This window comes from Hypanus sabinus, chromosome 24, assembly GCF_030144855.1.
Source record: "Hypanus sabinus isolate sHypSab1 chromosome 24, sHypSab1.hap1, whole genome shotgun sequence".
In the NCBI taxonomy this organism is placed as follows: Eukaryota; Metazoa; Chordata; class Chondrichthyes; order Myliobatiformes; family Dasyatidae; genus Hypanus; species Hypanus sabinus.
Window position 1 is genome coordinate 29,902,600 of NC_082729.1, and position 16,594 is coordinate 29,919,193.

The 16,594-nt window shown below is 57.3% G+C and overlaps 1 protein-coding gene across 2 annotated transcripts in view; it reads right to left on the reverse strand.

The window, feature by feature from the left end:
* Positions 1-494: 494 nt before the first annotated feature.
* LOC132380607 (protein-serine O-palmitoleoyltransferase porcupine-like) overlaps positions 495-16,594 on the reverse strand; it is a 49,128-nt gene continuing 33,028 nt past the window's right edge. For both annotated transcript variants that reach the window (XM_059949536.1, XM_059949535.1), the window contains exons 9-13: positions 14,296-14,372; positions 11,008-11,071; positions 8,378-8,463; positions 3,456-3,566; positions 495-2,490 (exon numbers count right to left, since the gene is read on the reverse strand). In XM_059949536.1, coding sequence (XP_059805519.1) covers positions 2,389-2,490; positions 3,456-3,566; positions 8,378-8,463; positions 11,008-11,071; positions 14,296-14,372 — 440 coding nt within the window. In that variant the 3' untranslated portion in view covers positions 495-2,388. The remainder of the gene's footprint in view (positions 2,491-3,455; positions 3,567-8,377; positions 8,464-11,007; positions 11,072-14,295; positions 14,373-16,594) is intronic.

Below are 16,594 nucleotides of genomic sequence, written 5' to 3' on the forward strand. Positions count from 1 at the left end.
ACACACACACACACACGATGATGGGATGGGTTCTGTGTCTGTGACCCCCCCCCCCACCCCACACAGTGACAGGACGGGGTCTATGTGAACACACACACGATGATGGGATGGGTTCTGTGTCTCTGACCCCCCCCCACCCCACACAGTGACAGGACGGGGTCTATGTGAACACACACACACGATGATGGGATGGGTTCTGTGTCTGTGACACCCCCACCCCACACAGTGACAGGACGGGGTCTATGTGAACACAGACACGATGATGGGATGGGTTCTGTGTCTGTGACCCCCCCCCCCCACCCCACACAGTGACAGGACGGGGTCTATGTGAACACACACACACCACGATGGGATGGGGTCTGTGTCTGTGATCCCCCCCCACCCCACACAGTGACAGGACGGGGTCTATGTGAACACACACACACCATGATGGGATGGGGTCTGTGTCTCTGACTCCCCCACCCCACCTCCAGCACAAGAGTCACACACTGACGTATACAAACAGTTTGTATATATTGGAATATAAATATACTGAGGGCAATGCAGAGTGATGGGGCTGTGGGGGGGTGGGGGAGGAGTAACAAAACTCTCCTGGGAGAGGGAGAGGTTTCCCGACACTGACAGAGATGGGAGTGGTGGGGGAGTTTGGAGGGCAGTAGAGGGGAGGGTCTCGTGATTTTGCAGGATAAGACCGGGTGCCTCCTTCTGCCTCTTTGCCGGAGATTGGTTTCTCCCGTGGGGCGAGTTTCCACTCTCTCTGGAGAGGCCAAGAAGCCCAGAATCTTTCCCAACCGCCCCCCGTGTGTGCTGAGTCACACTTGCTCCCTGCGGACCAACGACCTGAGGGTCGGTGGGTTCATTGGCCATTTTACGTTAATCCCGGCACATGGCAGAGCGAAGAACCCGGGGGAGAGAGAATGAGATGAGGAGATGCTGATGGGACATTGATGGCAGGGGAGGGCCCTCATACCCCTGATGGAGATGTGGGGTGGGCCCCCTGCCCCCCCCGTAGCACTGCTTGGGTAGTTTAGGAACAAGAGGTCAGCTCCCCATAGGGAGAAATTTCTGGAATACCATGCCGGAATTCCAGTTACAGTATATCTGAAGTCTGATAATCAAGAGAGAAATCATGATTGTTCATCTACCATGATTTTGGCATGTTTGGGCTAGCAGAGTCGATGGGCCCAATGGCTTATTCCCTAAGGGAAGAGTGACTAGAAGGAGATGGGGCATTTAAATGGATTCATTCGACAAACAGGAATCGGATATCTCCCCCCCCCCCCCCCCCCCCGCCGTGTTGCTGCCGCGGATCGAACTCAGGTTGAAGGGGCCGGGTGGTTGTCCTGGGTTGCTATGGGAGGTGACCGGCCCTATCAACACCACTCCTCCCCTGAATCTAATGGGTCTGTAGTGCCGGGGAGGGGGGGAGACCGAGACACTTCTAAATCTTAAATCTCCCCAACAGTGGCATTCAGTTCTGCACCCTTCTCCGCTCATTCGAGGGTTAAGCCCCTTCGGCAATGGATAGGCAGGGCTGCTTTCGTCGAGGAGGGGGTTAACTGGAGCAGAGAGACTCCCGGTGGTCCGCGGATGAACGGGGGAGGTGGGTGCGGGAGCGTCCCGTCTGTTTAGTGTTATTATGTGGATAGCTGGAGGACGCTTCTCTTTTTCGGCGGAGGGGCCTGCCGATTTACAGAAACTCACAAAAGCGCTGAAGGGACTCAGGTCAGGCTGCAGCCGTGTAGAGGAATGAACGCTTTGAGCCAAGACCCTTCATCAGGACGCTGTCCCTAAATGACTTCACTCCTCCCCAGATGCTGCCCGTCCTGGCGTGCCCCTCAAACATTCCCTGTCGGTTGCTCTGGATTCCCAGCATCTGGTGCGGATTTGAAATCCGAGGTTGCCAAGGCGGACAGATTGGGTGGGGAGAGGGTCTTTGCGACTCTCTTCCAGAAGAGAACAGCACAGTGCCAGTCACTGTTCTGAAGGGGGGAGCAGGAGGGGAGGGAGGAGCAGAATATTTAGGAGAGTACAGTCGAGGCCAAGCAGACGCGGACAGTGGAAGGAGTCGAGGACCAGAGGGCAGAGACTTGTGCTTTGACAGAGTGTGAGTGGGTGAGTTGTTTGGGGTGGGGAGGGAGAGATAGAGAGGGTGGAAATGGAGAGGGATGGGGCGGAGAGAGAGGAGGAGGAGAGGGTGGAGGGCGAGAGTGGGGTGGGGGGGGGGGTTATATCCCAGTTAGGAACCATGATATACTGTCTGTGGGATTGGCTGGGCTGGGGGCAGGAGGAGGTTGTCAGCAAACAGGGAAAACCTGCTTCCCAGAGCCCTTGAGTATCCTGGCCCGGCGGTGGGGGCATCCGGGCTGTGGGAGGGGGTGGGGAATCTCAGCCCAGGAGGCGATAGAAAACCCAGAGTCCGAATGTGAGCCAATGTCCACTCCAGTTCAGCTCCTGCCACCTCTGGATGGTGAAGGACATCCCGTAACCCTGCAGGGAGGGTCAGAAGCAGAGGTCAGAAGCTCGTGCATACACTCCCCATGTCTCCCACACCTACCCCACTAATCGACCGCAGTGGGCAGCTTCAGACAGTTAACCCTAAACTCCCGAACGCCTCAGAGGGACGGTAATCCCCACCCCACCAGAACTGAGCCCCATCGCCAATGTAACAGGCTGACCGGTCTCTCTCAGTACAATTGTGAAGGGGTTCACTTTGGAAGGTCGATCTTCGAGGCAGACCGCAGGTCGAACGGCAGGATCCTCGGCTGTGCAGAGGAACAGACGGGTCTTGGGGGTCACACCCACAGATGCCTGAAAGTTGCCCCACGTCGGTACGGTGGCTCAGAAGGCGTATGGTGCGCCGGGGGATCGGGCTGAAGGGGGCGGAGGGCTCTTCCTGTGATCCGCTGGGCCGTGGCCGCCACTTTCCATCAAAGGTTTTCCGGTCGGTTCGAAGAAGCGAGGTTTAGTTTGTTACAGAGAGCACGGCGGATGCCTGGAACGCATTACCACGGGCAGCGGTGAAGGAAGATACAATAACCCTGGGGTCTGAAACCTATCGAATATTGAAAGGCCCAGAGTCTGTGTGGAGAGGACGTTTCCTATAGCAGGGGGAGTCCAGGACCAGAGGGCACAGCCTCAGCATGTAAAGACGTCCCTTTAGAACAGTTATGAGGAAGAATTTCTTATCCAGAGGGTGCTAAATCTGAGGAATTCATTGCCACAGGTGACTGTGGAGGCCGTTATTGAGTTTATTGGAAGTGGAGATTGATTATCGGGGTGTTAAAGGTTACAAGGAGAAGGCAGGAGAATGGGGTTAAGAGGAATAATAAATCAGCCACGGTGGAATGGTGGCACTGATTTGATGGGCCAAATGGCCTCTCTCTGTCGCCTAGGCCTAACGGTGATGACTCACTCGTCCACCCACCCTGAAAGCCCCCCACTTCCTAACGTACCTCCTCCTCCACCTCATCCTCGACGTCAATGTCAAAGAAAGATCCCAGATAAGTGAGGTAGAAGATGCTGAGGGAGCCGAACAGCAGGTTGATGGTCCAGACCATGAGATTCTGTGCCGAGCAGCAGAGAGTAGGGGAGGGGCGTTGAAAAGGGGGAATTGAAATGGGGTGGGGGAAGCAGAAGATACAACCACAGATGTCAGAACACCCAGGAAGTAAATCACAATCTCTAGCATGGGACATGGTGGGAGAAGGGGGAGAGGAACGGGGTGGGTAGTTTCATCAGTGGGAGAGGAGGGGAGGGTTCTAAATTGGAGGGATGGGAGGAGGAGAGGGACGGGGGAGAGGGTCCGCGCCAGAAGAGGGACGGGGGCAGAGGGTCTGCGGCAGGAGAGGGACGGGGGAAGAGGGTCCGCACCAGGAGAGGGACGGAGGCAGAGGGTCCGCGCCAGGAGAGGGACGGGGGCAGAGGGTCCGCGCCAGGAGAGGGACGGGGGCAGAGGGTCCGCGCCAGGAGAGGGACGGGGGGCAGAGGGTCCGCGCCAGGAGAGGGACGGGGGCAGAGGGTCCGCGCCAGGAGAGGGACGGGGGCAGAGGGTCCGCGCCAGGAGAGGGACGGGGGCAGAGGGTCCGCGCCAGGAGAGGGATGGGGCAGAGGGTCCGCGCCAGGAGAGGGACGGGGGCAGAGGGTCCGCGCCAGGAGAGGGAAGGGGCAGAGGGTCCGCGCCGGGAGAGGGACGGGGACAAAGGGACGGGGGCAGAGGGTCCGCACCAGGAGAGGGACAGGGGCAGAGGGTCCGCGCCAGGAGAGGGATGGGGCAGAGGGTCCGCGCCAGGAGAGGGACTGGGGCAGAGGGTCCGCGCCAGGAGAGGGACTGGGGCAGAGGGACGGGGGCAGAGGGTCCGCACCAGGAGAGGGACGGAGGCAGAGGGTCTGCGGCAGGAGAGGGACGGGGGCGAGGGTCCACTCCAGGAGAGGGTCCGCGCCAGGAGAGGGACGGGGGCAGAGGGTCCGCGCCAGGAGAGGGACGGGGGCAGAGGGTCCGCGCCAGGAGAGGGACGGGGGCAGAGGGTCCGCGCCAGGAGAGGGACGGGGGCAGAGGGTCCGCGCCAGGAGAGGGACGGGGGCAGAGGGTCCGCGCCAGGAGAGGGACGGGGGCAGAGGGTCCGCGCCAGGAGAGGGACGGGGGCAGAGGGTCCGCGCCAGGAGAGGGACGGGGGCAGAGGGTCCGCGCCAGGAGAGGGACGGGGGCAGAGGGTCCGCGCCAGGAGAGGGACGGGGGCAGAGGGTCCGCGCCAGGAGAGGGACGGGGGCAGAGGGTCCGCGCCAGGAGAGGGACGGGGGCAGAGGGTCCGCGCCAGGAGAGGGACGGGGGCAGAGGGTCCGCGCCAGGAGAGGGACGGGGGCAGAGGGTCCGCGCCAGGAGAGGGACGGGGGCAGAGGGTCCGCGCCAGGAGAGGGACGGGGGCAGAGGGTCCGCGCCAGGAGAGGGACAGGGGCAGAGGGTCCGCGCCGGGAGAGGGACTGGGGCAGAGGGTCCGCGCCGGGAGAGGGACGGGGGCAAAGGGACGGGGGCAGAGGGTCCGCACCAGGAGAGGGACAGGGGCAGAGGGTCCGCGCCGGGAGAGGGACGGGGGCAGAGGGTCCGCACCAGGAGAGGGACAGGGGCAGAGGGTCCGCGCCAGGAGAGGGACGGGGCAGAGGGTCCGCGCCAGGAGAGGGACGGGGGCAGAGGGTCCGCGCCAGGAGAGGGACGGGGGCAGAGGGTCCGCGCCAGGAGAGGGACGGGGGCAGAGGGTCCGCGCCAGGAGAGGGACGGGGGCAGAGGGTCCGCGCCAGGAGAGGGACTGGGGCAGAGGGTCCGCGCCAGGAGAGGGACGGGGGCAGAGGGTCCGCGCCAGGAGAGGGACGGGGGCAGAGGGTCCGCGCCAGGAGAGGGACGGGGGCAGAGGGTCCGCGCCAGGAGATGGACGGGGGCAGAGGGTCCGCGCCAGGAGAGGGACGGGGGCAGAGGGTCCGCGCCAGGAGAGGGACGGGGGCAGAGGGTCCGCGCCAGGAGAGGGACGGGGGCAGAGGGTCCGCGCCAGGAGAGGGACGGGGGCAGAGGGTCCGCGCCAGGAGAGGGACGGGGGCAGAGGGTCCGCGCCAGGAGAGGGACGGGGGCAGAGGGTCCGCGCCAGGAGAGGGACGGGGGCAGAGGGTCCGCGCCAGGAGAGGGACGGGGGCAGAGGGTCCGCGCCAGGAGAGGGACTGGGGCAGAGGGTCCGCGCCGGGAGAGGGACTGGGGCAGAGGGTCCGCGCCGGGAGAGGGACGGGGGCAAAGGGACGGGGGCAGAGGGTCCGCACCAGGAGAGGGACAGGGGCAGAGGGTCCGCGCCAGGAGAGGGACGGGGCAGAGGGTCCGCGCCGGGAGAGGGACTGGGGCAGAGGGTCCGCGCCGGGAGAGGGACGGGGCAGAGGGTCCGCGCCAGGAGACGGACGGGGGCAGAGAGTCCGCGCCGGGAGAGGGACGGGGGCAGAGGGTCCGCACCAGGAGAGGGACAGGGGCAGAGGGTCCACGCCAGGAGAGGGACGGGGCAGAGGGTCCGCGCAAGGAGACGGACGGGGGCAGAGGGTCCGCGCCAGGAGAGGGACGGGGGCAGAGGGTCCGCGCCAGGAGAGGGACGGTGGCAGAGGGTCCGCGCCAGGAGAGGGACGGGGGCAGAGGGTCCGCGCCAGGAGAGGGACGGGGGCAGAGGGTCCGCGCCAGGAGAGGGACGGGGGCAGAGGGTCCACGCCAGGAGAGGGACGGGGGCAGAGGGTCCGCGCCAGGAGAGGGACGGGGGCAGAGGGTCCGCGCCAGGAGAGGGACGGGGGCAGAGGGTCCGCGCCAGGAGAGGGACGGGGGCAGAGGGTCCGCGCCAGGAGAGGGACGGGGGCAGAGGGTCCGCGCCAGGAGAGGGACGGGGGCAGAGGGTCCGCGCCAGGAGAGGGACGGGGGCAGAGGGTCCGCGCCAGGAGAGGGACGGGGGCAGAGGGTCCGCGCCAGGAGAGGGACTGGGGCAGAGGGTCCGCGCCGGGAGAGGACTGGGGCAGAGGGTCCGCGCCGGGAGAGGGACGGGGGCAAAGGGACGGGGGCAAAGGGACGGGGGCAAAGGGACGGGGGCAAAGGGACGGGGGCAGAGGGTCCGCACCAGGAGAGGGACAGGGGCAGAGGGTCCGCGCCAGGAGAGGGACGGGGCAGAGGGTCCGCGCCGGGAGAGGGACTGGGGCAGAGGGTCCGCGCCGGGAGAGGGACTGGGGCAGAGGGTCCGCGCCAGGAGACGGACGGGGGCAGAGAGTCCGCGCCAGGAGAGGGACGGGGGGCAGAGGGTCCACGCCGGGAGAGGGACGGGGGGCAGAGAGTCCGCGCCGGGAGAGGGACGGGGGAAGAGGGTCCGGGCCAGGAGAGGGACGGGGGCAGAGGGTCCGCGCCAGGAGAGGGACGGGGGCAGAGGGTCCGCGCCAGGAGAGGGACGGGGGCAGAGGGTCCGCGCCAGGAGAGGGACGGGGGCAGAGGGTCCGCGCCAGGAGAGGGACGGGGGCAGAGGGTCCGCGCCAGGTGAGGGACGGGGGCAGAGGGTCCGCGCCAGGAGAGGGACGGGGGCAGAGGGTCCGCGCCAGGAGAGGGACGGGGGCAGAGGGTCCGCGCCAGGAGAGGGACGGGGGCAGAGGGTCCGCGCCAGGAGAGGGACGGGGGCAGAGGGTCCGCGCCAGGAGAGGGACGGGGGCAGAGGGTCCGCGCCAGGAGAGGGACTGGGGCAGAGGGTCCGCGCCGGGAGAGGGACTGGGCAGAGGGTCCGCGCCGGGAGAGGGACGGGGGCAAAGGGACGGGGGCAAAGGGACGGGGGCAGAGGGTCCGCACCAGGAGAGGGACAGGGGCAGAGGGTCCGCGCCAGGAGAGGGACGGGGCAGAGGGTCCGCGCCGGGAGAGGGACTGGGGCAGAGGGTCCGCGCCGGGAGAGGGACGGGGCAGAGGGTCCGCGCCAGGAGACGGACGGGGGCAGAGAGTCCGCGCCAGGAGAGGGACGGGGGGCAGAGGGTCCACGCCGGGAGAGGGACGGGGGGCAGAGGGTCCGCGCCGGGAGAGGGACGGGGGAAGAGGGTCCGGGCCAGGAGAGGGACGGGGGCAGAGGGTCCCCGCCAGGAGAGGGACGGGGGCAGAGGGTCCCCGCCAGGAGAGGGACGGGGGCAGAGGGTCCCCGCCAGGAGAGGGACGGGGGCAGAGGGTCCGCACCGGGAGAGGGATGGGGGCAGAGGGTCCACGCCGGGAGAGGGACTGGGGTAGAGGGTCCGCGCCAGGAGAGGGACAGGGGCAGAGGGTCCGCGCCAGGAGAGGGACGGGGCAGAGGGTCCGCGCCAGGAGACGGACGGGGGCAGAGGGTCCGCACCAGGAGAGGGATGGGGGCCGTGGGTCCGCGCCAGGAGAGGGACGGGGCAGAGGGTCCGCGCCTGGAGATGGACGGGGGCAGAGTGTCCGCGCCAGGAGACGGACGGGGGCAGAGGGTCCGCGCCAGGAGAGGGACGGGGCAAAGGGTCCGCGCCAGGAGACGGACGGGGGCAGGGGGTCCGCGCCAGGAGAGGGACGGGGCAGAGGGTCCGCGCCAGGAGAGGGACGGGGGCAGAGGGTCCGCACCAGGAGAGGGTCTGGGGCAGAGGGTCCGCGCCGGGAGAGGGACGGGGGCAGAGGGTCCGCATCAGGAGAGGGACAGGGGCAGAGGGTCCGCGCCAGGAGAGGGACGGGGCAGAGGGTCCGCGCCAGGAGACGGACGGGGGCAGAGGGTCCGCGCCAAGAGAGGGACGGGGGCTGCCATTGTTCTGAAGGCCCCCTAATGACAAACCCTTCCATCACTCGTTGCTGCACCCTCCCCCCATTGTCTATACCCCATCCCCGCATACTCACCGACTTATTGTGGTGGGGACATGCCGCCGGACACCTCCGGGACAGGACGCAGGCACTGAGGATGGTCGCTAGCTTGGCCCGCAGGACTGTGGAGAACAACAGGAGCCTTTGACCGACGGGAACAAAAGCCCGTTCCCAGACTCATGCCAGTGAGAGCAGCCAGGCATCGGGGGGGGGGGGGGGGGGGGGGCAGTAAGAACTCGTCTCAAGATTGGACTGGGAGGTGTAAGACTAGACCCCAAAGATGAACTTGGAAGAGCTTAGGTTGAGAGAATTGGCTTTGGACCGATTTAACCCTTCCCACCTACCCAAAATCTCCTTCCCGAAGCTCACTCACACATTGGCGAGGTGCCACTATCGTGAAGTGCTTCCAAAGGCCGATCATGGCATTTATCATCTTCAGCTTTCAGGAAAACCTTGACCCACAGCCCTTCCCTGAAACAGGTCTATCGTGCATACCAACTCCCCGGCCCTGCACACATCCCTGGATCATAAGACATTGGATATTCGGCCCAATGGCCCTGCTCCGCCATTTTATCATGGCTGATCCATTCCTTCTGAACTGATTCTCCTGCCTTTTCCCTTTAACCTTTCAAACCCTAATCGAAAACCTATCAATCTCCCCTTTGATCATGCCCAATGACTTGGCCTCTACAGATCTGCTGAAGAAATTCTTCAAACAAGCTGCTAGTGTACATTAACATTGAAGAGGCATTTGGACAGGAGAGGTTCAGAGGGATACGGCCAGATGAGACTAGGTTAGGTGGGCATCTCTAATTAGGGTCTGGTTCTGAGCTGTATTGCTTCATGATATGGTAAGGCAGGAGCTCTCAGTCTTTCTTATGCCCCTACCACTAACCTGGGTTTGGAATCTTGAGGGGTGGGGCTTCCTAAGGAGCACAGGAAAATCTGATGCCCCCTCAAGCCGACCATACTAATCAGATTGTGGCCGATTTCTTTCTGCTTTGAAAACTTTCTCCGACTCCGAGTTCACTGCCTCGAGGAAGGGGATGGCTTGTGACGAAGCTTCAGCTTGCCTCCATTTTAAAAGAGGCCCCATATATAACCATATATGGTTATATATTTTTAGGCTAGATGCTCCCACAAGGAACAAACTCTCCACACCCTCTTCTCAGGATCTTACACTTCTCAGTCCAGTCCTCTCTCATCACCCGAATAAACTCCAGGAGATACAAGCCCAGCCTGACTGACCTCACCGTACCAGATATGGGTCTAGTAAACCCTCTCCCAAAGCATTAACCTTCTGTAAATAAGAGATTGATACTGTTTACATTTACCATTCCTTTACCCTCTCTCGTGATCTCTCCATATCGCACCCCCCCCCCCCACCCATCGCCATCATCACCGACTCTCCCATCCGTAAGGTCCCACCCTGAACCAGAAAACAGGAGTGCCTGGTAAACGGGACTCGGAATCTGCCTGCCCACGGGTTGTGGTGAAAGGGTATTTTGTCCTGGCTGGAGCTCTGCACCCAGTGGCGTTCTGAAGGGATCGGGCCAGCACCTCTCCAGTTCAGTTTGCGTGATTCGAACAAAAATGCAGATGGGCGTATTAGTAAGCTTTTGGACAGTACAGATAGTTCTCTTTGGAACGGAGGAGAATAGGGCGAGACTTCAAAGTAAAATCATTGTGCACTTGTTACGTCACCATGTACCACCCTGAGATTCATTTCCTTGCAGGCATTCACAGAAGAACAAAGAAATGTAACAGAATTAATGAAAAACTACACAGCAAGACTGACAACTAATGTGTACAAAACGTGCAAATGCAAAAATAAATAAACAAATACTGAGAACATGAGCCGTAGAGTCCTTGGAAGTGAGTGTGAGGGTGGGGGGTCGGTTTGGTGTTGAGCTGAGTGAAGTTACCCATGCTGGTCAAAGGGTAATAACTGTACCCGAACCCGGAGGTGTGGGACCTGAGGCTCCGCACCTTCAGCAGTGAAGAGAGAGCATGGTGGGGGATTCTTGATGATGAATGTTAACAGTGCTCCTTATCGGCGTGCTCCGTGGTGGAGAGAGCTTTGCCTGTGACGGACTGGGCCGCATCCACCACTTTTTTTGTAGGCTTTTTCCGCTCTTGGGCATTAACGTTTCCAGACCACGCCAATCAGGATTCTCTCTGCCGCGCATCCATGGAAGTCTGTCAAACACTTCTCTAGTTTAACAAGTTTTGGCCAGGCGTCTATATACGGTAGTGTAGAAATGATAAATTGGGATGGCACAGTAGTGTCTTGGGTACAACAACGCTTTACAGCACCAGCGATCCAGGTTCAATTCCTGCCCCTGCCTGTAAGCAGCTTGTACTTTCTCCCTGTGACCTTGTGGCTTTCCCCCGGGTACTCCAGTTTCCTCCCACTGTACCAGTTGGTCATTGTAAATTGTTCCGTGATTAGGGAAGGGTTAAATTGGAACGTTGCCCAAAGGGCTGGAAGGGTCGGTTCTGCATTGTATCAATCAATAAGTGCAAGCTCTGAATTAATGAAGATTTGACACTCAATCGTGTCTCAGCTGGTGACAGGGTCAACAGGATGGGTGGTGGGGCTCACGGGGGGAATTCCAGAGCCCAGGAGTCTACGGCAGAGCGACAGGAGAAATCGGGGAACTCACCGTGTTCGACGTAGGTGATAAATCCGAGCGAGAGGAGGACAGCTCCAAGGTGAAAACTGAGACCCTGGAACGAAATGCGGAGATCAGCAGTACAACTCGACAGGGCAAAATGTCCCACCTAATGGCCAAAAAAAAATGGCTTGCCGACTGCACCCGCCCCCACATTAGGATAAAAGGAACTTTTAAACGTGCTCACCAAACCACCGGTTCTCGGCCCAGTTTAACTGCGCACACAACTTGTATAGCCCTCGTCTTTGGGTTTGGAGGCTTGTGTGCCTCAAAGACTCGGAGAGCCATGTTGGCTGGAGTCGGAGCTTTATGCTTTTGCTCTTGGTAGGGTCACCCAAGCCAAACAGGTCAAGGGTAGAGGCCAGACTAAGAGAGGTCCGCCAATCCTCTGAGCTTTGGGGCGGGGGGGGGGGGGGGGTGCTCAGTTCAGCTCAGGGCTAACAATCCTAACTGGCAAAACAAAACTATTATGGAAACAGCAGTGAAGAATCCTACATGTGTGTGTGAGACACCATTCAAGTCTCCACTGAAAACCGAGAAGAAGCGTTTGACACAATGAAGGAAGCCTTGAAATCCCAAAGACAGAGAATCTTCATTGTTGCCCGAGACACCAGCGTAATGGGCCGTAAGTACAACTTGTCAAGTGGAATTTCCCCCCAACCAAACAATAATCTCATTAGTGTGTCAAGTAGATTCCGCACTGTTTGCTGTAGTGTGTCAAGTAGATTCCGCAGACTGTTTGCTGTAGAGTGTCAAGTAGATTCCGCAGACTGTTTGCTGTAGTGTGTCAAGTAGATTCCGCAGACTGTTTGCTGTAGTGTGTCAAGTAGATTCCGCAGACTGTTTGCTGTAGTGTGTCAAGTAGATTCCGCAGACTGTTTGCTGTAGTGTGTCAAGTAGATTCCGCAGACTGTTTGCTGTAGTGTGTCAAGTAGATTCCGCAGACTGTTTGCTGTAGTGTGTCAAGTAGATTCCGCACTGTTTGCTGTAGTGTGTCAAGTAGATTCCGCAGACTGTTTGCTGTAGTGTGTCAAGTAGATTCCGCACTGTTTGCTGTAGTGTGTCAAGTAGATTCCGCAGACTGTTTGCTGTAGTGTGTCAAGTAGATTCCGCAGACTGTTTGCTGTAGTGTGTCAAGTAGATTCCGCAGACTGTTTGCTGTAGTGTCAAGTAGATTCCGCAGACTGCTGTAGCATGTCAAGTAGATTCCGCAGACTGTTTGCTGTAGTGTGTCAAGTAGATTCCGCAGACTGTTTGCTGTAGTGTGTCAAGTAGATCCGCAGACTGTTTGCTGTTGTGTGTCAAGTAGATTCCGCAGACTGTTTGCTGTAGTGTGTCAAGTAGATTCCGCAGACTGTTTGCTGTAGTGTCAAGTAGATTCCGCAGACTGTTTGCTGTAGTGTGTCAAGTAGATTCCGCAGACTGTTTGCTGTAGTGTGTCAAGTAGATTCCGCAGACTGTTTGCTGTAGTGTGTCAAGTAGATTCTGCACTGTTTGCTGTAGTGTGTCAAGTAGATTCCGCAGGCTGTTTGCTGTAGTGTGTCAAGTAGATTCCGCAGACTGTTTGCTGTAGTGTGTCAAGTAGATTCCGCAGACTGTTTGCTGTAGTGTGTCAAGTAGATTCCGCAGACTGTTTGCTGTAGTGTGTCAAGTAGATTCCGCAGACTGTTTGCTGTAGTGTGTCAAGTAGATTCCGCAGACTGTTTGCTGTAGTGTGTCAAGTAGATTCCGCAGACTGTTTGCTGTAGTGTGTCAAGTAGATTCCGCAGACTGTTTGCTGTAGTGTGTCAAGTAGATTCCGCAGACTGTTTGCTGTAGTGTCAAGTAGATTCCGCAGACTGTTTGCTTTAGTGTGTCAAGTAGATTCCGCAGACTGCTGTAGCATGTCAAGTAGATTCTATGGACTGTTTGCTGTGCTGCATTAAATAAATGGATTCTGTAGTCTGGTGTGCTGCACTATTTATATAAATTGCGTTGGCTGGCTGCTGTTTCCATTGTGAAAATAGATTCTCCATTAGTAGGTTAAGCATTGCACCAAACAGATAAACTCTGTAGGCTGTTTGATGTTGCTTTTGTAGATTCGGTGGGCTTTGCTAATAGAGCTGTGTATAATTAATCCTGCGCAGACTGAGAGGGGAGCTGCTGGCTGTAGCTTATGAATTGGATTCTGTGGACTGGTTACTGCAGAACAATGCATAAACAGACACCACAGACTGCTGTTTAAGTAGATTCTGTGGAGTGCAGCGTATAAATACTTGGCAGACTGCTTGAGGTGGTATTGTTACGCCTGTGCCCCAACTCTGAGGGGCCGACTCTGAGTAGCCCCCTCCTTTTTGAGAATCGCAAGATCGCTATTAATTCAGGTCAGGAGACTCAGGAAATGAGAGAAAGACACGCAGAATTCACAAAGGGGTTTGGAATGTCCTGGCCCCTCAGCGATATAAAGCCACGGGAAACGGCCATTGTCTCTTGGAGACGGAATTGTGTATTGAGTACTGTACTATTTATTTGAAGCCCTTAGGGATGACCAAAGTGGGCTGGGTTGAGGGATGGCACCATCCCAACCTGACTGACATCTGAGACCCCGTGAGTAAGGATAAAAGAGGGTCTGGGGAACAGGAGAAACGCTAGAAATCCTGTGACAGCGTTTAATAGCGACAGCCGATGGAGGGCCCACGTGTGTCCTTTCCCGTTGCCCCGGGATTGGGGCCTTACCACAGAAGATGGCTTAGCTAAAGAAGAGATCACCACCGACGAAATTTTGAAGGATCCACATCATAAAAATGAAAAGCTGACAAGTTCTAAAGATCTGTCTTTCTCCCACCAAAGGCTGCAGCCTGAATGAACTAAAGTGACTTTTATATTTCCATTGGACAATACGTTATCCCCGTATTGGACAACGACAGAGCTATTTCTTAGTGATTATTATTATACCCACCGTTGTAGATTTAGTACTGACGACGTATATTATCTGTATGTTTGCATTGATATTATTTTTGTGTATTTTTATCAATAAATACCATTAAAAATAGCACCATCAGACTTCAACGGACCTCTCTATCTTTGCTGGTAAGTGACCCAGTTACGGGGTACGTAACAGCATGCCTTTGAGTGCTAAGTGGACTCTGTGGATTGTTTGCTGTACTGCAATCTAGAAACAGACTCCGAAGATCGTTCGAGCTTATTGAAGTTGATTCCGTAAACTGATTGCTGGACCTGGTGGTAATTGGAAACCACAAACCGGGGGCAGCTTGTGACCTCCCCCTCAGCGGTACTCACATGCAGCAATGCACTGGCACTGTAGGTGACCAAGATGGCAGGGAACCTTCCCAGAGTCAGCGCACTCTGAAACACATCTGGGGAGAGAGGAGGAGGAGGCATTACTGAAGAAAATTAACCCTGGCAGGAGGCAACCCACCCATCACTGTCTCAGGGAAGATCATCCCTGGACAGTTACAATCAATATCCTTCATAATGCAACAAGACTACAATAAGTCTCGGCCCAAAATGTTGACTATTTATTCCTTTCCATGGATGCTGCCTGTCCTCTGTGTTTCTCTGGATTTCCAGCACCTGCAGAATCGTTTGTGTTTAAGATCCCGATAATCCGCCACCCTCTACTGACTGGGAGAATCCACAGGAGCTCGAAACCCAGACTTACGAACAACCTCTTCCCCATGTTATAACTCCGAATAGGTCACGTCTGTCTGGCAACACAAAGCGTCGTGAAGAACGCTGCGAGGCGTGCTTGCCTTCCAACGGTCAGGGCACTGAGCACAAGTGCCAGGAGGTCTCGTCACACCTACATGCAACTTCACTGAGGCTACACCTGTGCAGAGTTCTGGAAGGCCAGGAAGGCTTGGCAAAGAGCTCAGAAAAGGTTCACCAGTACTTTGGACGCTTTTCCTAAGAAAAAGCGTGCAGCACTGGAGAGGGTCCAGATGAAATTCACAAGAAAGATCCCATGGACGAAAGGGCTAACATGTGAGGAGTGTTTGTTAGCTCTAGGCCTGTACTCGCTGGAGTTCAGAAGAATCGATCTCACTGAAACCTATCGAATGGTGAAGGGCCGAGATAAAGTGGATCTGGAGAGGATAATTCCTATAGTGGGAGAGTCTAGGACCAGAGGGCACAGCCACATAATATAAAGATGTCCCTTTAGTCGTGGTTGCCAACCGGTCGATCTTTGAGCCTTTCCCAGTAGATCCCAAAAAGAAAATAAAACAGAAAAGACCGGAAATAAAAGCCCGCAACCCCGGAAGCAACCTCTCCCCACAAACAGCTTTCCGCAGCAGGAGCACCACTACATCAACATTGTCCTCATCAGCACCAACCTATCTTTATAACGGTCGCATTACAGCACTTCTCCCCTTCAGATTCCAACATTCCCCAAATGTAAAAGAACTGGGAAACAAAAACACAGTGGTGTCATTAGCTTGCGTACCTCTGAAACTTATACTAGTGTCTCAGTAACAGTTTACCAATACAAAACACCTGAAAAACGTGGTAGGTTCAACATTCAGTCTGACAAAGTAAACTGTCCATTCAAATATTCAGTCTGTCAGGACGTCAGATGAAAATTATTAAATCTAAGTACGAGAGCTCTCTTACTGACAGACACCTCACAGACTGTCTCAAACTGGCTGTCTGTAGTCATGAGCCAAACTTCAGGGAACTAGCGTAAAGTATTCAGCCCCAGTCATCACACTGAGTGCAACAGTCAATTTATATTCATTTATTTTTCGTGTTGAAATAAAGTTAAATAAAGAAACAAAGAATTAAAAGGTGTTGGAATGTGAGCATTATAAAGTAATACCAATTAAGATAATGGGAATATAGCAACACTCCCGCTACGGAAAGCTGCCTGTAAAGAGAGACTGCTTCCGGTCCCTTCTGCCCGGTGCTCATGCGCGTGTTTAAACGATTCAGTAGGTCGATCTTGCCTTTCACTACGGCCGAGGTAGGGGATCCTGGGCTTAAAAAGGTCGGCGCCCACTACTTTGGAAGAACAGTAATGACGAGGGATTATATTTAGCCCGATGGTAGTTCATTGCCACAGACTGCTATGGAGGCCCAATTATTGGATATTAAGGTTGACAGGTTCTTGATTAGTCAGGGCCTCGAAAGCTATGGGGAGACGTCTGGAGAATGGGGTTGAGAGAGATGATAAGTTAGCCACGTTGCAATGGCAAACAAGAGAAAATCTGCAGGTGCTGGAAATCCGAGCAACACGCACGAAATGCTGGAGGAACTCAGGAGGCCAGGCAGCATCTATGGAGAAGAGTACAGTCGACGTTTCAGGACTGGAGGAAAAAGCCGAGGGGTAGAGTTAAAAGGTGGGTAGAGTTAAAAGGTGGGGAGAGCAGAGGGACACGAGGTGACAGGTGAAACCAGGAGGGGGAGGGCTGAAGTAAGGAGCTGGGAAGTTGATTGGTGAAAGAGATACAGGGTTGGAGAAGGGGGAATCTAATAGGAGACAGAAGGCCACGGAAGAATGAAAAAGGGGCAGGAGCACCAGAGGGGGGCAATGGGCAGGCAAGGAGACAAGGTGAGAAAGGGAAAGGGGGATGGGGGCCAT